This window comes from Amphibalanus amphitrite, unplaced genomic scaffold (genome assembly GCF_019059575.1).
Source record: "Amphibalanus amphitrite isolate SeventyFive unplaced genomic scaffold, NRLGWU_Aamphi_draft 000216F_arrow, whole genome shotgun sequence".
In the NCBI taxonomy this organism is placed as follows: domain Eukaryota; kingdom Metazoa; phylum Arthropoda; class Thecostraca; order Balanomorpha; family Balanidae; genus Amphibalanus; species Amphibalanus amphitrite.
Genome location: NW_024881711.1, coordinates 512,337 through 534,296, shown reverse-complemented (window position 1 = coordinate 534,296; position 21,960 = coordinate 512,337). Strand labels below are relative to the sequence as shown.

The 21,960-nt window shown below is 60.7% G+C and overlaps 2 protein-coding genes across 3 annotated transcripts in view; one reads left to right on the top strand and one right to left on the bottom strand.

Moving 5' to 3' along the window:
* The window catches only part of LOC122385384 (SH3 and multiple ankyrin repeat domains protein 3-like), a 114,806-nt gene that overhangs the window by 55,114 nt on the left and 37,732 nt on the right, over window positions 1-21,960 (bottom strand). For both annotated transcript variants that reach the window (XM_043373616.1, XM_043373617.1), the window contains exon 2: window positions 8,986-9,042. The gene's annotated coding sequence lies outside the window, so the exon portion shown is untranslated. The remainder of the gene's footprint in view (window positions 1-8,985; window positions 9,043-21,960) is intronic.
* On the top strand, window positions 13,359-17,200 carry LOC122385374 (MFS-type transporter clz9-like). The gene is made up of 2 exons (XM_043373599.1): window positions 13,359-13,673; window positions 17,186-17,200. Exons 1-2 carry the CDS (start codon window positions 13,359-13,361, stop codon window positions 17,198-17,200), a joined length of 330 nt encoding a protein of 109 aa, XP_043229534.1.

Here is a 21,960-nt window from a genome sequence, read left to right as displayed (position 1 = left end):
TTCTTATTTTTGGGATGAAAATACTTTCATTAGGTGTGATTTTTCACCTATAACATTCTAAAAAAGGAACACTGCGCTGCAGTCACTGGTTACGATTAACTATTGCCCATTAACCAAACAGACAAGTAATGCTAGAACACGAGACGGGTCAGCATTTTCTGAAGAGGCAGTTGCGGTGTCAAATCTCAGGCATGCAGTGGTGACTGGTGAGGGTTTAGCTCGGTCCAGTCTCCAGCCCAGCGCCGTACAGCTCGGTCCAGTCTCCAGCCCAGCGCCGTACAGCTCGGTCCAGTCTCCAGCCCAGCGCCGTACAGTCGGTCCAGTCTCCAGCCCAGCGCCGTACAGTCGGGTTTTACACCGGGAGTTAGCGTGTCCGAGGAGCGGACGGCAGCGCAACCAGTGCAGTGGCGGCCACCAGCGGCCATCCCCTCAGTACCAGCGGCCATCCCTCAGTACCAGCGGCCATCCCCTCAGTACCAGCGGCCATCCCCTCAGTACCAGCGGCCATCCCCTCAGTACCAGCGGTCATCCCCTCAGTACCAGCGGCCATCCCGCAGTACCAGCGGCCATCCCGCAGCACCAGCGGCCATCCCTCAGTACCAGCGGTCACGGAGCGCCAGTGGCCACCCCGGGTCCGCGCTGCACGGGCCGGGTCTCTCCGAGAGGCCTCTGCTTCCGTCCGGCCGGCGGCAGAGGGCCTGCTCGCGGCAGCCGGGAGGCTGAGAAGGCCGCCGACCGGGGCCGACGGCCGATGCCGATCAATATGGGGTGAGGGCGGGGCGGCGGACCGGGGAACGCGGTCGCACAGCCTCCCTCCCACCCGTCCACGTGTCGACTGCAGTCGTCGGCTGGGCCGGCCGCGCCTGGCTGGGGATGAGCTGGGGCCGACTGGGGCTGAGCTGGGACTGAGCTGGGACTGAGCTGGGGCTGAGCTAGGGCTGAGGCGGAGGCGACTGGGGCTGGGGCTGAGCTGGGAGTGAGGCGGGGCTGTGATGGGGTGACTGGGGCTGAGCTGGGGCTGCCTGGTGCTGTGATGGGGCAGAGCTGGGGCTGTGATGGGCCGCGGGACTAAGCTGGAAATGACTGGGGCTTGTTCCTCTCAGTGAATTTCGCTGTAAAGGTTCCTTAATCCTCACTCCGTTGGGGGGGGGGGGCAATATGGCCCCTGTGGTTTTTCCTGAATAGCAGGAAAACGGCGGCGCGCCGCCAAATTTTCAGTACCTTCCCAAGCATCAATTTAACACCTTCACACAAAATTTCAAGTCTTAGATCACCTTAGGCCAGGAGTTATTCAGGTCAAACTGAGGTCATGTTCAAGCAAAAATGAGAAAAAAGACACATTGCATCTTGAAACGCTCATAAAAGCTACAGTTCACAAGCAATTTTTAAGTTCTTTATGTGGTCGTGTAGAGAAAAGACGGCGGCACAGAACTGCCATCTCGGATTTCCAAAACTTTGGCTGAGCTAGGGCTGGGACGGGACGCGACCAATTTTTATGTGAAAATGAATGAATGAATGAATGAATGAATCAATCAATCAATCAATCAATCAATCAATGTATGAATGAATGAATGAATGAATGAATGAATGAATGAATGAATGAATGGATGAATTAATGAATGAATGAATGAATGAATGAATGAATGAAGGAAATAAAGTCAGCGTGAGTTTCGGCAGTCGCCACACGCGACGCCACCTCCAACGAGGACAGGTAGGTACAAGGAGGATGATAGGTACACACACTGGTAGCCGAGATGGTACTCGACCTTGACGACTTGCCAGCGACTAGCCGAGGAAGATAGTGTGTGACAGACCACGGACCTTTTACACGGGCGGAATTCTCGACCGTATCAGGTATCTGATAACGCTGACCGACTCAAATTCACACTTCCAAGTCGGTTCAAAAGTACAAATACGAAGGAAGGCGGTCAGGACTTGAAGAGGACTTTGCGTTTTGGACTGGACGACTGTCACCGGGCACGAGGTCCGGGGGGGGGGACGACTGAGAAATGTGTGCCGACAGGTGCACATTTCTGGACAGATGTATTCAAGGACAGGGGCAGCAGGCAGCGTGCGGCCCATTCGGCGCGTGCACCGGCAGCGGGTTGCTTCATGGGCCTGTTGGCTCCGCGGCACCTACCGTATCACGACTCGCGAACAATCTCTCATGTCCCGTGACCGGTTCGTCGCGCCACTCGGCGGCTAAATGCGCGACCAACGAGAACATCTACCGACCCTGGCCGGCCCCCCCCCCCGCACCGGAGTGGGGGGAGGGGCACACGAGCACGCATGACCACGACCATCGACAGCTCTCGGCACGCGAGTGGCGCCGCACGCGGTCCGACCATCGACGCGTCACCTCCAATCACATTAGCAAACAGGCGGCGGGCGCGGCTGTGCGGCTGTGCGGCCGCTGGGGGCGCGAGGTCACGGCGGCTCCGTGACCCACATCCGGCGCGGCGGCCACCGCGTGCCGCCCGCCCACCTGCTGCACGGGACGGGATAACGGCGGCACGGGACGAGGATAGTTCAGGAAATGGAACGGGATACTGCAGGGGATGAAACCTCCAGGCGATGGGACGGGATAACGGCGGGACGGGACAGGACGGGATAGTGCAGTGCAGGGGATGATACATCCGGGCGATGGGACGGGATCACGGCGGGACGGGACGGGATAATGCAGGGGATGAAACCTCCAGGCGATGGGACGGGATAACGACGGGACGGAACGGGACGGGATAGTGCAGGGGATGATGCCTCCGGGCGATGGGACGGGATCACGGCGGGACGGGACGGGATAATACAGGGGATGATACCTCCGGGCGATGGGACGGGGACAGCGGTGAGACGTGAGTCAGGAGGACGCGGCGAGCTCTGCCATTTCTTTGATATCTGGGTTATAGTACCTAATTAAGCAATTCGCCACCAGTGGCAGGTAAGTGTCAAAGAGCCGATATGGGCCCTTTTTAGACACGGGAGGGGAGGGCTACAGAACTCGTTGCGCCTAAAAGGTCCCCAAATGCTCGACGGACGGTGTATTGCAGTGCAACTACATCGGCTGTTGTAACTGCAGGTGTCAACAATCCTTGTGTACAATCGTGCAGCTATCGCTCGGCACACGAGCCACCTTAGCTGCAGCACTGCGCTGCACGGAGCGGAGTCACTGGGTACGCACCGAGCCGCCGCCGGACCGATTCGTCTGCGCTGCCCGTCGAGGTGAGATGCCTCCCGACGCACCGTTACTCGGCCGGTGCGGGCGGGCCGGCGCGGACGCGGCAGCGCCATCTCTGGACTGCAGGTGCGCCGGAGGCCGCGCTGGACCGACAGGGCGCCGTGCGGCTGCGGAGTGCGGAGGGAGCGGCCGCGGCGCCGACGGGCAGTCGGTGGCCGCACTGCCGACCGGGCTCCGCCCGCAGACCTGTCCAGTGCCAAGGCCACCCGATGGCCGACCGAAGGCTGCCGCTGCTTTCGCTGGCCGGTCGGCGCGCTGCCGTGACCCGGGACAGAATCGGACGTCAGAGGCAGTCCCATTACGTGGTATGCACTCCGTCGCGAGGTACAAGGTAAACTGGCAGATCAGGAAGAACTGGGCAGACAAGTAGAGTCGGCGGTAATCCTAGCCGCAGCAAATTCCCAATCATCCGGGGGGCCTCGCAAATCCTCAGTCACCTTCCCACGCCCGCTCATGGAACCGCAACGATTCACCAGCCGTCCCACCGCCGGTGACCAGCCGTCCCAGCGTCAGTGACCTGCTATCCCAGTGTCACAGTGAGTCACAGGGTGGTGTGGTGTCACGGCTACCTGCACTGACACGCTCTCACAGTTAAAGGGCCGGTGACGCGCTCTCACAGTTAAAGGGCCGGACACCCGCTATTGAGGTGAGGCCCACCGTCAGGGACGCTCTCCTGGCCTTCAAAACATGCAGCGTGCCGGCCGCCGCTCGGCCCATTAGAATGCAGAGCCCGCCGCCGCGCCGGCCAGTGGAGGTCACCTGGCGACGGTCAACATCATACTGGCCGGTCGAGGGCTCTACCTCCCCCAGTGGCCGGACTCTACCTCCCCAGTGGCCGGACTCTACCTCCCCCAGTGGCCGGACTCTACCTCCCCCAGTGGCCGGACTCTACCTCCCCCATGGCCGGACTCTACCTACCCAGAGGACGAACTCTACCTCCCCCAGTGGCGGGACTCTACATCCCCCAGTGGCCGGACTCTACCTCCCCCAGTGGCCGGACTCTACCTACCCAGAGTACGAACTCTACCCCCCCCCCCTCCCCCCAGTGGCCGGACGCTACCTCCCCCAGTGGCCAGTCCGGCCCCGGTCCGGGCCCTATACCTTCCCCCAATGGCCTTCGATAGGGCCCGCGGCACCCACCACTGCCGGCACTAATCACCACCGTGACCTACGTGGGTGTGTTGCGCCCTTCTCAAAGCCGTCGCGTCGGCGAACGGGTAACAATGCCGGAACGCTGGCCTGGTCCCCCCCCCCTCGAATGGCCGCGGTGCAGCGGTCGGCGGCAATCGCACCACACCAGCGACAAGAATGGAACAGAATACGGCAAGAATGGGCTTTGTTCGGGCGCGTTTGCTGACCTCTGGTGCCTAGTTCGACGCTACTTCTCTCTCCAGAGGTCCGAGCACGTGAACAGGGAAATGCCGGTAGCCGCTGAACTATACGGCGCCAAGGCCGGCTGCGTGGTCATTTCAGCCAGCGCGGAATGGGTGGACGGGGACGCGATTAGCAGGTGCGCGGCGCGCGCGGCCACCCGTCAGCCCAGACGGGTCGGCGCCGCCGGCCGGGCTGTCATCGGCGAGAGCCACCGGCATCGCCGTCATCGGCGAGAGCCACCGGCATTGCCGTCATCGGCGCTGACAAGATTAGGCGGCTATCGAGCAGATAGAACAGCCGATAGCACGACCAATGGGTGTGACAATACGCCGGCTTATCCGACCTCACAGAGTTCACATAGTCTGCACGATCGCTGTAATGTGTTGATAAAGAAATACTCACATAGGCCGCACGAACCCTGTCATTCAAGTGATTTTGACCATTTTTCCATGGTCGAGTCCCAGTTGCGTACCAGTCGCCTCCGATTGCAATAGCAGTCGGGCCGGGCCAGGCCTGCGCCGTAGTTGGTCAGCGCTCCCTCAGTGGTCCGGCTGTGACCAATTGCGCCACATCGGATCAATAGCACCGGCCGAAAACCACCTTAGCAAGCAATAGAAATGGAAATAAGAAAAATATAAAAATGACGCATTCGCGTTCACTCAGTGTACTTGCATAAAGCATTCATGTACGGCCCTCTAGCAAAACAGTGGTTGGTTAGCCTATGTGTTTTTGGTGTAATAACTTTAAATGACAGACACTCCTGTAAAATGACTCAATAGAAATGAGAAGAGAATTCGTGCACACATTTCGGTAGTGGTTTTGATCAGCCAGTAGACGTACCTATTCATCAATGCAGATCGATTATCGTGATGTTAGCAACCAACCACTTAATACCTGGAGGGCCGTACCTTTTCTCGCTTGCCCTAAGCGGGGTCCAGGCCCGAGTAGATGCTTGTCCTGTTTATGAGACTCCCAGCATTTCATCTACATAAAGCCTGAACTACAGCTGTGTTGGAAATTCTAAAAACGAGCTCTCGCATCACTGTCTTCTCTCAGCATTGCGCCGGTCAGTGGTCATTGATCGGCCCTTCCTGCACCTCTGTACAGTACTGCAGTCCGTCCGACCGACCGGTCCCGGTCCCGGTCAGTGGTCATTGATCGGCCCTTCCTGCACCTCTGTACAGTAGGTACTGCAGTCCGTCCGACCGGTCCCGGTCCGTCCGATCGTCGTCCACCCACAGAGCATCCGGGCCCCCGCGCCGCGCCGGTGCCGTGCGGCCCGACCAGCGGGGGCGCCGCCTCCCCCATTGGATTTACCGAGTTAGCCGAGTGGCGCGGCACGGTCAGGGGGCCGTGATTGGAGCGGGGTCCGGCCGAGGGGCGCGCAGACTGGGCTGACTGGCCGGCCGAGGGGCGCGCAGACTGGGCTGACTGGCCGGCCGAGGGGCGCGCAGACTGGGCTGACTGGCCGGCCGAGGGGCGCGCAGACTGAGCTGACTGGCCGGCCGAGGGGCGCGCAGACTGGGCTGACTGGCCGGCCGAGGGGCGCGCAGACTGGGCTGACTGGCCGGCCGAGGGGCGCGCAGACTGGGCTGACTGGCCGGCCGAGGGGCGCGCAGACTGGGCTGACTGGCCGGCCGAGGGGCGCGCAGACTGGGCTGACTGGCCGGCCGAGGGGCGCGCAGACTGAGCTGACTGGCCGGCCGAGGGGCGCGCAGACTGGGCTGACTGGCCGGCCGAGGGGCGCGCAGACTGGGCTGACTGGCCGGCCGAGGGGCGCGCAGACTGAGCTGACTGGCCGGCCGAGGGGCGCGCAGACTGAGCTGACTGGCCGGCCGAGGGGCGCGCAGACTGGGCTGACTGGCCGGCCGAGGGGCGCGCAGACTGGACTGACTGGCCGGCCGAGGGGCGCGCAGACTGGGCTGACTGGCCGGCCGAGGGGCGCGCAGACTGGGCTGACTGGCCGGCCGAGGGGCGCGCAGACTGGGCTGACTGGCCGGCCGAGGGGCGCGCAGACTGGGCTGACTGGCCGGCCGAGGGGCGCGCAGACTGGGCTGACTGGCCGGCCGAGGGGCGCGCAGACTGGGCTGACTGGCCGGCCGAGGGGCGCGCAGACTGGGCTGACTGGCCGGCCGAGGGGCGCGCAGACTGAGCTGACTGGCCGGCCGAGGGGCGCGCAGACTGGGCTGACTGGCCGGCCGAGGGGCGCGCAGACTGGGCTGACTGGCCGGCCGAGGGGCGCGCAGACTGAGCTGACTGGCCGGCCGAGGGGCGCGCAGACTGAGCTGACTGGCCGGCCGAGGGGCGCGCAGACTGGGCTGACTGGCCGGCCGAGGGGCGCGCAGACTGGACTGACTGGCCGGCCGAGGGGCGCGCAGACTGGGCTGACTGGCCGGCCGAGGGGCGCGCAGACTGGACTGACTGGCCGGCCGAGGGGCGCGCAGACTGGGCTGACTGGCCGGCCGAGGGGCGCGCAGACTGGGCTGACTGGCCGGCCGAGGGGCGCGCAGACTGGGCTGACTGGCCGGCCGAGGGGCACGTCGCCCCGCCGGCCGGACGTGCAGTCGAGGCGCGCGCCCAAAGACCAGCTGTGACACGGCGCCGTGACGTGTGGACACGGCGCTGTGACGGAACTGGCCTCGGGAAGCGGTCACGTAGGGCCATCCGATGAACTACACCTGGACTGGCAGCTGCAGCCAGCTGCGCCGGCGGCCGGTCCAGTCTCGCCGTCTTGAGGCGCGCGCAGGAGTCGCGTAGCAGGAATCTGTCCGCCACCGGCAGGAGCTCGGGCTCGAGCGCAGAGGCACTGATAAGGACCTCCGGCCTCCGCAGTTGCACCAGGTGACGGAATGCGTGACTCAGGGGCGTCGGCGACTCTGTGCGGTCCTCGTCACCCCTCCGTCACACACGGGCGCCTGTCATCCCGCCCGTGACGGGCAGCCGAAGGTGGCGGAGCGCTCACAGCAATGGTTCAAGGTACAGCGCCAGAGCACCACCAGTGCACTACTGCGCAATGGATGTCGCTGAGACCATTGCAATCATTGCGCTGTTTTTTATTGCAAAGACCGGCTGGTTAAAACACGTTCGTTTTCGGACGTATACACGAGCAAAATGAGAGACAAAGGCTGTGCAATGGTCATTCAAGTCGTGTCCAATGAAACACACAGATCGGTCCTACTTCCATCCATATTCTGAATCGCTAGCGCACGACCACAGGCTGCACTCCGAACTGGGAGCTCTCCCGTCACGGGTGGATTTATGTAGTCAGGTGCGAGTCGGCCGGTTCAGCAATCAGCATACGACCGACTCCCCACAAATGGGACTGTGTAAGAGCGGACCGACGGCGTCAGTCCCCGCTGTCACCGGCGGCCGGTAACCGTCACTGACGGCACCGCTGTCACCAGCGGCCGGTAGCCGTCACTGGCGGCCCCGCTGTCACCGGCGCCGCTGACACGGCGGTCACCTTGACCGGCCGTCAGCCAGCCGACGCCGTCTGCGCCGAGACCGGCGGGACCCGCGGTGGACCGTCGGGACCCGCGGTGGACCAGTGGCGGACCAGCCGCGGTCACGGCGCCCGCTGGAGCCCGTCCCGCCGCGCTGGGCGGAGCAGTGAGAACCGCCACCGTCGGCGCCCGCCCAGTGACCCGCTGAGCCGCACCGGACCCCGGCCGGCGCGGCGCGGCAGCGCACTGCGGGCCCGGCGACACTGCCTGCCAAGTGGCAGCCGCGGTCGCCGCGCCGGCCCGGAGGTCGGCTAACTGTGCCGATGGGAAATGTTGAGCCGGCGCCGCCGCCGTCACAGGCTGAACACCTCCTGGTCACCTGAAGTCAGCACCAGTCACCACAGGTCACCGCCAGTGACGACAGGTCACCAGTGCGGAGGCCAGCCGGCCGGCAATGTCCGCCCGGTGAATAGCGGCCGGACCGGTGGACACATGAGCACCGGTCAGCGGCCTGCGACTGCAGCACAGTTCGGTGCGGCGGGCGCGGCCACGCAGCTCCGTCAGGCAGGCAGGCCAGTGTAGTCGGACACGGCGGAGCCGCGCGGCGCACACCCCGCTCGAGGCCCGCTCGGCCGGTCCGCGGCGGTGACGCCACGCGACGGGCTGGTATGCCAGACGCATAGGCGGCGGAGCGAGGCGGCGGAGCGCGAGCCCCCCCCCCCTTTGATTTTGGCATTTTAACATTAGCCCTATGGGCGTTGCATGGAAAGAATGGGACCAAAAGTCGGCAGTGCCCCCCACCCTTAATTGAAGGTGTTCCGCCGCTACTGGCCAGACGTGAAGATTAAATAACGCGCCTTACGCGGTTCGCGGGGCTCTATAGCGCGTGTTATGAGATACGCGTGGCGAGGAACGCGTGACGCTGTCGGTCCATACCTGCGCCGCAGCGGCGAGCCGTCACGCTGCGTTACTGTAGACGGCGGCTGTCGGCACCTGAAACACGAGGGAGTGCCGGTCAGCGGCGGCTACACGGCACTGCACATGGACAGTGTCAGCGGCGGCTACACGGCGCTGCACATGGACAGTGTCAGCGGCGGCTACACGGCGCTGCACATGGACAGTGTCAGCGGCGGCTACACGGCGCTGCACATGGACAGTGTCAGCGGCGGCTACACGGCGCTGCACATGGACAGTGTCAGCGGCGGCTACACGGCGCTGCACATGGACAGTGTCAGCGGCGGCTACACGGCGCTGCACATGGACAGTGTCAGCGGCGGCTACACGGCGCTGCACATGGACAGTGTCAGCGGCGGCTACACGGCGCTGCACATGGACAGTGTCTGCGGCGGCTACACGGCGCTGCACAGTGCACATGGACAGTGTCAGCGCCCAGACGGACGGCGCGGCCGCGGCGATGCGACGTGGGGTTACTGGTGACGGCGGCACCAGCCAGAGGCTGACAGACCGGCCACCCGCCCAGCCATGGGGCTCTGCCCGGCGGTGGCCCGGCGCGCCGCCATCGTGAAGCAGGTGCAGCTCGTGAAACGGAACGCCTCCCCCTGTCCGCCCGGCGCCGCCCGGCAGAACTTCTGGAGCGCCGCAGAGGCAGGGCACCGAACGACAGTCGCGGTTGGGCGCGCAGCCACCCCCACACGCGTCTGTTCACAACCGTGCAGTGCCTGCCTCTGAACCGGCGCGTTCCGTAATTCCGCTCTCCGCTTGAAAGAGGGCGCTATCAAAACAAACCATAAGTCCAGTCAGCGCAGTGTGCACCATACCCGGTCAGCACGGGTGGCAACCACAGGAGCAGCCCCGGTCACGGCACATGCGGCACAGACTGAAGCTGGGCGGCTCTCGGGCGGGTCACTGGGCGGCTCTCGGGCGGGTCACGTCCCCAGCGGGATATGATATGGGTTAGCGATGGCGTCGGGACTCGGCCCGCCGCTGCTCAGCTCAGCGCCACGGTCGGTAGGCGAGGGCCCGCCGCCCGACCGTCTCCGGTGTCGGCCGGCGCCACCGGCCCGGCCCGTGCAGCGGTGGTGCCCTGGTACCGGTCCGGCTCCGGTTACCCCCTACCGACCGGTACACCAGCCCGCACCGACCACCGTGAGCTCCCTACAGGTGGCCCGTTCGGAGCGGCCGGCGGCGCTGGACGCCCCCAATCCCTGCCCGCTGGATACACATACCTCCCCACGGATCCCCGCCCGCTGGATACCTCACCACCTCCCTGTGTCACTGGGGCCTGCATTCATCCGAGGAGCCGTGGGACCGCGGGGCTCGGGGCTCCTCCGGGCCGCCGAGCCCCCGCCGACCACTGGACTGATCCCCCAGTCCCGCACGTGCTGCTCCCTGACCCGCGGACGACCGACAGGCCGCTGCAGCACGCCCACAGCACCGCTCGCATTTCGGCCACCTGACGCCGAGTGTCGCCCGCCACCCCGGCTCGCGGCCGACCCGGCCTGGGGCGGTCAGACTCCCCCCTCCCTCCCCCTTTGCTCTGTGGCAGTCAGACTCCCTCGGGGGAGGGTGGGGGTGGAGGGGGGCGGTCTGTTGGAAATGGAGCCGCGTCGCCGGGACACAGCCTCCGCGGGAGCGGTGTTTGTGGCGGCCGATTGGTCAGGGGCCGACTCTGACCGGCGCCCGTCACAGCCCGCCCGTCACAGTGCCGGCAGCGGCGGCGGCCCGGACGTCAGTCACTTCAGTCACCTGCCGCCAGTCGGCCGCGGACCCATCACCGGCGCCGCCTGCACGTCCGGACAGCTGATCGCACAAATCCAATACATTCTGCTCGGATCGGCCCGAACACGCATAGTGAGGCAGCTTTGGCCTCAGTGTCCTGATTTACGCGAATTACATACCTACCTAGTTATAAACTAAAGTCTTTTATTAAAATCGGGAAACGGATCGCCCCAGCCATGTCATAAACGGCCTGTGCAGCTATAGGCAGCTTATAGGTGTCGTTAGGAGTGGAAAACAAAACCAGGGAAAGCATAAAATGTTCACCCTAAAAGGCAATGAGGAAGTTTTCTGTACAGGCCAGTGATGGCCCTGCAGTACACGGAAGGCCGGTGCGGTATCATGGGCGCGTCACTGGCAGGAAGGTGAACGACGCTGGCTGGTCGACCCCCGCGCAGCGCTATTGAGGCGCCTGCACTGAGCGCACGGTGCACGGTGCACACGCACAGTCCACAGAGCAGGCACAACACACGGCAGTCGAGCGCACAGCTACAATCTGCCTCTATAGGTTCATAGAAAAACGACAAACCGTTTTTTGTTAAAGGTAGTGTGCCACCTTTGAAAGATTTCCCATTTTATTTTTCCTAGGATAAGAAGCTTCTGTTTTTACCTAATATCGCAAAAAAAAATCAAAAATGGGCCTGGAATAGTGCCTTTTTCGCCTAAAAGTTTATCGGTTTTTCGATGTGTATAACAACTGTAGTGGGCTGAGCTGCAAACAGGCGTCGGCAACAATCGCGAATGCGGCGCACATGTGACAATAAGCAAAGGTCATTATAGAGTTACGACGTACGGGAATGAGTTATCAGCTGTCTAATCGTAGACAACACAATGTCGAGCCTTAAACTGTAAGCCTGTATTGGTAGGGGAAGTTGGGGTAATGCCGGAGTTGGGGCAAAGCCGAAATTCGAGATATTTCGAAAACCGTACGACATGGATGCCACCTGTCGGTAATGTTCTGAAGCTTAAAGGGACCCTCCCACCTTCAAAAAAGTTTATGAATTGGCATGAAAGTGATGTCGCTCGGTTCAGAAAGAGCGAAAACGAATATCTACCAAATTTCACCGAAAAATATTCACCGGTTTTCAAGATATTAGACTTTTACTTTTGTTTACTTTTTTTTCGGGATCTCCGCTGTTTCTAGCGACTTTATTTTAGAAGTGCGGCGTTTGCGGCAGATGTTGCGCGCAAATAGCATTTACCACCGCGTGCTACAAAACGTTTTAGTCAAACATTTAAAAATCGTTAGATATTTGCGCTGACGTCACACATTCAGAGGGGTATTCCTAAGCATTAGCCCCTCTGAATCAAAATGCTGCAATTTTGAAATTCAATTTTTCCGATTTAAGGCATTTCTCGATGTTGTGAGTGCCGAAACCGGTAATTGTGAGCCAGGGACCCCATTTTGGCTATCTCAACTCAAATCTAATGTTAAGGTGGGAGGGTCCCTTTAAGTGACTACAATTATCGCATGTTTGTTACGCGTCGTCATTCGGAATACTTTGGCTCTGAGGGCGCAGGGAGTGTTTTCGAGGTACGTTTCCCTTGTACTACATGTGCCTTTGAAGCTGCATTTCTTACTCATTATGCAACCGTTTGTCTGGCCAATTCGGTCAAGTATAATCTTCAGCATGTCTTTGCATAAGTGTGCTGCCTATTTGAAATTTGGTATACAGCACGTTGAAAAGTGGGCCTGCAAATGAAATCATGGCTGGCTGGGGTAATGCCGAAAACGTGCAATTTTTTTTCGGCTTTACCCCAATGACGAATTAGCACACACTGATGCATTTATTCGCTTTCAGATGGTGCGTAAGTACCAACGCAAGACGCCAATGACTAGGTGGGATCAAAGCCGCCTAATCGAAGCCGTACAAGCCGTCCGTGATGGTGCTACGATCCGCCATGCAGCGTTGAACTTCAACATTCCGTACGGCACTCTGTACGGGAGGCTCTACCCGGCGAGCGGAAAAAATGTGACGCCAGCAGCTGGGATGATGCCGGGACCCTCGCGAGGCAGGTCCCCGGTGTTCTCTGCCGAACAGGAAAGGCGCATTTCCGGATACGTTCAGATCATGGGTGACATGTTTTATGGAATGACGCCGGCGATGGTTAGGAAGCTGGCTTTTGACTACGCCGAGGCTGAAGGGGTGAGTCACCCATTTCGTCATGGTATGGCTGGATGGGACTGGTATTACGCTTTTATGAAGCGCCATCCGGGTCTCTCTCTGCGCCAGCCCGAGGCCATGTCCCTGAATAGGAGCATAGGCTTCCGCCAGACCGAAGTGAACAAGTTCTTTGAAAATCTCGGCCGGTTGCGCGAAGAGCATGGATTTGCCGACACCCACATCTGGAATTGTGACGAAACAGGAGTCACCACCGCCACAAAGCCACCGAAGGTACTCGCAAAGACAGGCTCGAAGCGGGTGAGCACGGTGACCAGTGAAGACAGGGGTGTCATCACCACCTTGATCATTGCGTGCAGCGCAGCTGGCAATTTTATGGCACCATTCTTCGTTTTCAAGAGAAAGACTCGCCAGCAATCGCTTCTCAACGGGGCACCCACGAGCTCAAAAATGGCTGTGTCAGCTAATGGCTGGTCAACGGAAGAGATCTTCCTTCAGTGGCTGCAAGAGTTCATTACGTTCACGGGGGCGACCACAAACAACAAGCAGCTTCTCATCGTAGACAACCACTACACACACTGCAACCTCAAGGTCTTGACTCTAGCGCGGGAGAACGGCGTGGTGATCCTGACCCTGCCACCGCACACCTCGCATAGGCTGCAGCCGCTGGACGTCGGCTACTTCAGCGCCTTCAAGGCCAACTACGGCAAGGAGCTGAACTCGTGGATGATGAGCCATCCTGGACGTAAAGTAACCCAGTACGAGGTGGGTTACTTGGTCGGCATCGCGTATGAAAACACAGCAAAGGTCTCAACCGCTGTAAACAGCTTCAAAGAAACAGGCATCTGTCCCTTCAGGCCACACAAGTTCGATGCGGCTGATTTCGCTCACGTGCCAGCTACGATGGAGCTGTATGAAAGTCAAGCTGGGAACGAGAGAGGAGATGCTGTACAGCAGCTGCAAGAACATGACAGCCAGACGACTGAAAAAGCAGCAGACAGCTACGTCCCAGGAGAGGAGCCGGATAAAAAAGAAAAGGAAGCCTTGGCAGACAAAAGTGAGGGTGACCCTGCAGCCGCCCTTTTCCAGTTGCCTAAGTCGTCTTCCCGCTTGAGGAAGGGACAGACCCGTAAGAGAGCTAGTTCTGTCGTGCTAACCAGCAGCCCGATGGTGAAAATATATGAAGAAAGAGAACAGAAGAAGAGTGAAAAGGAAACACCAAAGAAAAAAGCAAAGAGAGTGCCTAAGCGGCAAGCGGCAAAGAAAGTAGACGAGCAAACGAGCGACAGCGGTCAAACGGGAAAGGCCGGTATGCGAGGTAAGAACCAGTCAGGAGACGAAGATGTCTGTCTGTTCTGCGAGGAAGGGGTGGTGGGGAGAAACGAAGCGTGGATCAGGTGTGCTGGCTGTGGACGATGGGCTCACGAGATGTGCAGCAACGGCAGTGGGTCATCAGGGTTTGTCTGTGACCGCTATTGTAATATCTGGTAGTTACGCAAGACAACCGAACTCTTCACGTCAATTCGAAGTGTTTGCTGGTGTATGTGTATGGTGTATGCTCGTGTATCTCAGGGCTGGTGAGGAGGCCAGTAAGGTCAAATAGTCTGCGGAGTTCGCGTCGTGAGTTCACCCTAAGGCGGGTCAGTTGGATGTGTGTTGAAGCATTCTTACCAAGTTTCACAGTGTCAGCTGTTCGTGCCCAGAATAAACTTAAATACATTTGGCCCCATTGCCTGAAATGCATGTCTATTGAGCACGCTACGTGAACTTAACTGCTGTAGTGCTGTAGAATAGCAACGCGTTTTTAAGTCACACAAATTACACTGTCAACCGACACAACGGCCTGCTACCTATAAGGAATGATTTACCTGGCCTTTTCTTATTATATCACACAATAATAACTTCCAGTGTACACCAAGCGTTCTTAAGCTCTTAAAACGCGTGCCAGCTTTGATGAATTCTGGATAAAATTTGAAATAAAATGGCAAAACATCAATTTCGGCATTCCCCGTAGATGATTTCTCCCATTTTCGGCTTTACCCGCAGTCCGGGGCAAAGCCGAAAAAATCACTTCTTTGATATTTTGAGTTTGTGCGCTTAAAGGTATGCGAATTCTTCAAATGCGCCTGGTATGTTTGAAAGGCAAAAGACTGGCCTCTCGAATGATGCCAACAGGAATAGCTTACGTTGTCTACTTTGCGTGCTACGGGCTTCAGAAAAAAAGTATTCGGCGTTCCCCCAACTTCCCCTATTGTTTCTTTAATTTGGCTGTCGAACATTAATCTATGGTTTGAAATATTATTTTATGTAAAATAATTGATATGAAACAGCCGTCTCTAAAGTTATGACCCCATCTCACCACATGAAAGTGGCAGAAATGACAATGATCAGCTGACGCATTTTCTTGGCTGAAGTCAGAGCGCGCGGCCCGACGCACCACCACCGCACCACAAAGTATGAGCAGAAGCCGCGCCCAAAGCCAGGGCCCCGGTAACGTGAGGTAGCCGAGTCGGGGCAGCGTGCGCTGACCCAAGCCGGGGCCGCAGCTTTGGGCGCGGTCTACCGCATCCCCGCGGGCAGCCCCGGGCTATCACATGACACCGGGAGGACGCGCGGCCCCGGCTTGGGTCAGTGCACGCTGCCCCGACTCGGCTACCTCACGTTACCGGGGCCCTGGCTTTGGGCGCGATCTACCGCACCACCTAACAGGCGTGTTCGAAACCGCAGGAGATGATGATGAACGGGTTTATCGAAACTTGATTGGATGAGCATATCGGTAATAGCGATTTCAGTGTGTGCATTTATGCATAGTGGTGTGAAATGTGGTTGGGGTACGACCGACAACCCGTCGGGGCGAATTTCGCACTGGGGTACTCAAAATTTGAAGAATTTGAGACGTTTCCATGAGTTTTGAAGGTATGGATAAGTTCTAAAAATCCGGTTCTCCTTATCTGGGCCATTAACTCCATACGGTCCAGGAAAGCTGGCACACTACCTTTAACGGCATAAATCCAGTAAGGAATGCAGAGAAAGATTGAATTCTGTCTAAAAATTAATTTCGTCATTGACGGAGCGAGAATTTAGGTACGGGATTCGGGAAATTATGTTAAATATGCAGATCCCATAAAAATCAACTAAATGCACTAAATTCGGCTACTTTCCTTGCGCCCTGTTGTTCTGCACAGTGCATATTAGTTCAGCGTGCTGCCGAGGGGAGAGCCGGGAGGTATGGGCCCCCGGGAGGTAGGGGCCATCGCAGTTTTGAAGAAGTGATGCGTATTTTTACACTTTTGACCGCGTAAACTGATAGCAGCCATTTCGGTCAAAAGTTAAAAGTCAAATTTAGGTCAAAAGTTGACCTTAGGTCACGTGACCTAAGGTCAACTTTTGACCTTTCGACCTTTCGAGGTCAACATACATAAGTTTCGATGCGGATCGACGAGAGGATCACGATAGTGCTATTAGTTTGTTCCTAGCTGGGATATCTTGAAAGTTATTCGAGAAAAACTTCATATTTATGTAGTGCCGCAATTTTGACTTCCTTTTTGCTCCTGTGACGTCATCTTTGACCTGACCTGAAAATGACCTCAGTAAAAATTATAGACCTTATCCGTGTGTACCCTGCACCGTTTACCGCTTGTCGCTATCTTCCTTTATTCTCGAGATCTCGCTGTCGCTCCCGCTCGTAATAATGGACAGGTCATAAAAATGACCTGACCTGAGGTCGACGCAGGGCGATAGCCACTTTTTTATTTTCGCATATGAATGACAATTGATAAGGCTTTAATCGTCATCAGACAAAATTGCAACTTTCAGTGGGGAAAATATCAAGGTCACTCTTCGAAAAATAGGTCAAAAGGTCACGTTATCAAAATTTTCAAAAATTGAAAATCCGAGATAGCCAAAATGTTTGTTGGTTGATTGTGAGTTGAACCATATAAAGTTTTTATCGTAGAAAACCAAACGTTTCTGAGTTATAGACCGCCAAACATAGGGCTGCAGCGCGACCTCCAGGAATTGCCCGAGGCTATATCTCGGAAACCGTTGTTCGAAGAAAAAATCCTTGCCACAGCTGGCTTCCCCGCCCATCACAACCCATTTCACCAATTTTCAGCAAAAAATAAAATATGAGGGTGCAGGGCACTTGTCGATTTGTCGTGGAACAATCGATCAGAAGGTACCGTCAACTGATACCTTCTGAGGAGTGTAACATCATTCTGTAGTCGACAGCTATACGTGTATTTTCGTGGTACTCTCTGACGCGTTATCCCCGTCAGAGCCCTGACGTGTGAGGACGGCTGGCAGACATTCCACGGGCGGCGCCCACTCAGAGGCGGACCTCTTGAACTACCCAGAACGCCGAGACCAGGCGAGCACGGGAGCCCCGCCATACTTATCGACGTCGTAAATACCGCAACACTACGGGGTCATTCAGCGGGCCATTTACGGAACAACAGGCGGCCGGCGCACGAGTACCTGTCCCGGATGTGGCTGACGTGGCGCCGCTCCGCCTTGAACGAGCCGACCGTCGAGAACTCGGGCCCTCAGCTCAGCAGTCCGATAGGAGCTCATGTTAACTCTGCAGTGTTACCGCGGCAGTTATCGGGCACCGCCTGAGTTGGTACCGATACACAACACTTCATTGTCCAGTGTTCGCACGACAAAGCAGGCACTCAACTGCAATCGAGCACAGGCTGGCTCGGTTGAGAACACAGCTCGGTTGAATCCATGGCTCCTTTATCGGAGCGTTGTTATCAAAGCACAGCGATACGTATGACCGGCAGTATGCACTGTGCCACTGCAAGAAGGCACACAGTGCAGTGGCGCCGCACAGCGCGGGCGTTTAAACTGCACGTCTGCCATCCAAATCTACCGTGACTACGTCTCAGACAGTCAGGAGCGGCCGCCAGCCGGCCGGTGGTTCCGTGCCCGGCCGCACCTGCCGTGCTGCACGGCGGCGGCTGCGGGCTCCCTCCTGTTAGAGTGGGCCGCCACGTCTGTTCTCGGCGCGGCCCCGACGTCCGACACCTGTAGGCTGTCGGCGCCCGGTACCTGCACCGACCGCGGCCGAACCGTGGCGAGCGCACCTGTTCAGACACCCCCGAACCCCCCCCCCCCCCAGCAGACACAGCCCGCCTACACCGGTCCGTCACCCCGTCCCTCAGTCGCTAATGCTACCCGACGAGCTGTTGGTTATTGATCAAAAACCACTGTCTGCGGTCACACCGCGTCTAATTTAGTAACCGCTGATCACAGGATTATTTAAGCCTGCATCCAAACGGACCTACTATCTGCTTCCAAACACCAAGGTAGTCACCACGACACTCGTATCGTTCCCAGGACGACCTTCCGAACGCCTTGCCTGACGACTATGACCTTTGCCGTGTGGCGGGCGGCGGGCGGCGGCGGACACTGTCCGCGGCTGGCCGCCCGTCACTGCGCGAGAGGCCGCCGGCCGCCAATCCCACGGGCCGGCCGGGCAGCAGGGCCGGGCCGTGTCGGGCCGCAGCGGGCGCCGCGCCCGTCAGCCGGCCGTGCCCGGCGACGGCGCGCCTCCGAGTCGAGTGCCGGGTGCCCGCCCGACGCCGAGCCTTCACCTGGAGCCCCCCCCCCCCCCCAGCCCCGCACAGCACCGCGTGCCCAAACAATGGCGAGACGGCCGCATGAAAGAAATATGAGCCGGCGAGGGGAGTGGCGCTCGATCTCGCGGCGACGGCGTCTCAGCGGCGCACGTCAACACTGGAGCCAATGATGCAAATGCCGGCGGCAGCACGGGGCCGTCGCCGGGACCGGCGAGCAGCGCCGCGTCGCTGCCGTCGGGCGGCGCTCGTCGGGCGGGGAGAGGACGGACAGAGCGGACGGACGGGTGGGGAGTGTCGGGCGGGGAGTGGACGGGAGGCGGGGAGTGGGGCGAGCGGGGAGTGGACGGACGGGCGGGGAGTGGGGCGGGCGGGGAGTGGACGGGAGGCGGGGAGTGGACGGGAGGCGGGGAGTGGACGGGAGGCGGGGAGTGGACCACGCAGCCCGGCAGCGGCGCTAGCCAGTGCTGCGGAAATGACCGTCAGCCCTACACGTCCTCTGCCGATCCCGAGACGCTGGGCAGCGGGCAGTGGGCAGTGGGCAGTGGGCAGTGGGCAGTGGACAGTGGACAGCGGGCAGTGGGCAGTGGGCAGTGGGCAGCGGGCAGCGGGCAGCGGGCAGCGGGCAGCGGGCAGCGGGCAGCGGACGGTGGACAGTGGACAGCGGGCAGTGGGCAGTGGTCAGTGGGCAGCGGGCAGTGGGCAATGGGCAGTGGGCAGCGGGCAGTGCGGGCCGGAGGCCGGCGGCGGCCCGCCAGCACTCGCCGGCCTGGCACCGGCCGCGAAACGGGCACGGCGCCGGCCCGACTGGCACTGTGCAGTGTGCACTGTGCAGTGAGCACTGCAGGCCAGCCGTGTGGCGGACCGGCTCACGGCAGCAGCACACAACAGATAAAACGGCCCCACCGGAGCCACAGGGTTCACCGGACGGCTCCAAACGAGTAGCCGTGTTTACTTCACGCACCATGTGACACCAGCCAAACGGCGCGCCGGAGCCGGTCAGACTACACCCAGTGCATGTCTGCACTCCCGGCGCACAGAGTCGGGGGCCGACCGGAGCGGCCGCGCCCGTTGTCGGCGGCTCTCCTCACCTCGCCACCTCAGCTCCGATCACCGCCGACGGCCTCGGCTCCGCTCCGACACTGCACGGCGCAGCTGTTTGGCCGGCCCAATAAACAGAGCGGCCGCATAGCCGCCCCAGACGGAACCGACTGAGGGCACGGCCGCCCGGAACCGATCCGCGCCCCCCCCCCCCCAAAGTTTATGTCCCAGGAGGGCTTCGGGTTCATGTCTAATTGACAGCCTTAACTAACAAGACAAAGTAACACAGCCGGCCGGCCGGCCCGTCAGAGGAGTATTTGAGTCCCAGTCAGAGGAGGCCGAGCCAGGGCCCGTGTCGGCCGCGCGCCCCCACCCGCCGGCCGCGCGCCGCGGCGCCGTGTGCACTGTGCGTGTTTGAGCGGCCGATACAGCGCCGCACCGCTGTGCGTGCGCCCGGTGAAAGCGGCGCCGCTGCCGCCGCCTGTGTGGGCACAGAGACCGCCCCGGTCAGAGTCCCTCCCTCCTCCCCCCCCCCTCTGCCCGTCAGCGATGGCAGCCCGGGCCCCGGCGGCGGCGCGGCACTCAGAGTCGACCGGCGGTTCATTAGGCCGGCCACTGTAATGCCAGTCGGGCCGATGGTATCACCATCACCGTAGCCGAGCACTGCCACTGGTGAAGGGCGGCGGCAGCCAGGCGCGGTGCCCCCCCCCCCCCCCGCGGGCTCCGTGCAGGGCCGGACTTCCGTTGGATGGCAGCTGGGCGTTACTGTAAGGCGGCGGAAGGCAATCGACGTCAATGTTAATATACACACGTCCGTCCGCGTCATTTGTGCCCACCGCTGTGTCAAGAGGCCGGCAGACGTCACGCGAGCCCAGTGCAGGGACTTGGCCGCCATTACCGTTAGTTTTCCCCGCTCCACCGATGCGGCCGAAGGAAAAAGGTCCCGTCTCGCCGCCGTCTAATCACTGTTCCGTTGGCGCTTCTCCCGACGGTCACAGATCCCCGCCGGCCCTAGCTGAGATCGCGAACTCCCAGGCACGATCGAATGTCCTCGACCGCGGACCGAGTCGGCTGGCGGGGCGGGCACACTGTGTGCCGGTGTCCCCGGCCCAGACCTCAATCACAGTTCGCGGCGTCGTTAGCGTCGCCGTCGCCCCCTCCGCGCACGGATGTCCGCCGGTCGTCCCCTCAGCGGCGGCGCGTTTTTCAGTCGGCGGCCGCCTCAATCACCGGCGGCCTCCCGTCATCGCCACGGCGGCGGCGGCTGTGATCGGCTCCGCCCGCTCGGGCCGGACGCGCTGTCCAGACGGCGGACGCCGCCGGTTCCGAGCGCTAACGAGCCAACCCGGCGTCGGGTTCATTTCCGAGGCGCGGGCCGTCGGCGCCGACGAGGGCAGACAGGGAGTGGAGGTGGACGTCCCGACCCGGGGCGGAGCTGACTCCGTCCGAGGCAGATTCGGTCAGCCCGAGGGCGCCACGCTTCCGTCGCAAAGGTCAGCCGCGTCGCTGGCCACCCAGGCGGTCAGGTCAATCCGCCCCCTGCTGGCCACGAACATACGCGGTACCGCTGCCGTCGGACAGAGCGGCTCACATACAGCCGCCAGCCACAAAAACCATCTCCTGCCGAGGCCCGGCACCGGGCGGGGTGCAGCTAAAAGTGGCCAGCACGAGCAGCCGCGCCCACCGCCTCGCCGGCCGCGCGGAGTCGCTCGGCGTCTGGCGCGCGGCGAGTCCGACGGTTCGGGTTCGGGGCTCGGCGGCGGAGCACAGCGGCGCCCTCCGAGCGCTGCTCGGCTCCCCCACTTCACGTGTTTCGACGACATTTAGCACAGGGTTCATGGCACCAAGCCTGGACTCCGTCCCGGCGCCGCGCTGGCCGCGGTACCACCCCGGCCCCGGTGGCCGCGGTACCACCCCGGCCCCGGTGGCCGCGGTACCAGCTCGGCCCCGGTGGCCGCGGTACCAGCTCGGCCGTTTTTGTGTCGGCATCTCGGGCTCGCGCCGCGGTCCGTCGATGAAATATGGTCACATTAGGTCGGCGGCGAGCGGCGGACGGCCCATTAGGTCGGCGGAGCGGGCCGCCGGCCACGGAACTGGGACCGAGCGCCCAGCGCAGCCACCGCCCAGCGCCGGCACGGGATCTGCGGCAGGCAGCCGCCAACGAACGCCTCGCCGGCCGTGCAGGCACTGCCAGATGCTGCCAGCGTCACCATTCAAAAGTAAAGATAGCCCACATCAGTGGTATGTCCTAAACAACAATCATTAAATGGGCTGTTTGAGTTTAAATAAAATTAACGTAGCAAGGTCATTCATCGCCGCCCCAGCAGATTAGCGGCTGGTTGTCGACAGCGGGCGCCGGACAGCTACAGATATCGCTCGTTCGACCGTATTCCGTGGACTGCAGCTACTTCCAGCGCCGGTGCACCGATAGC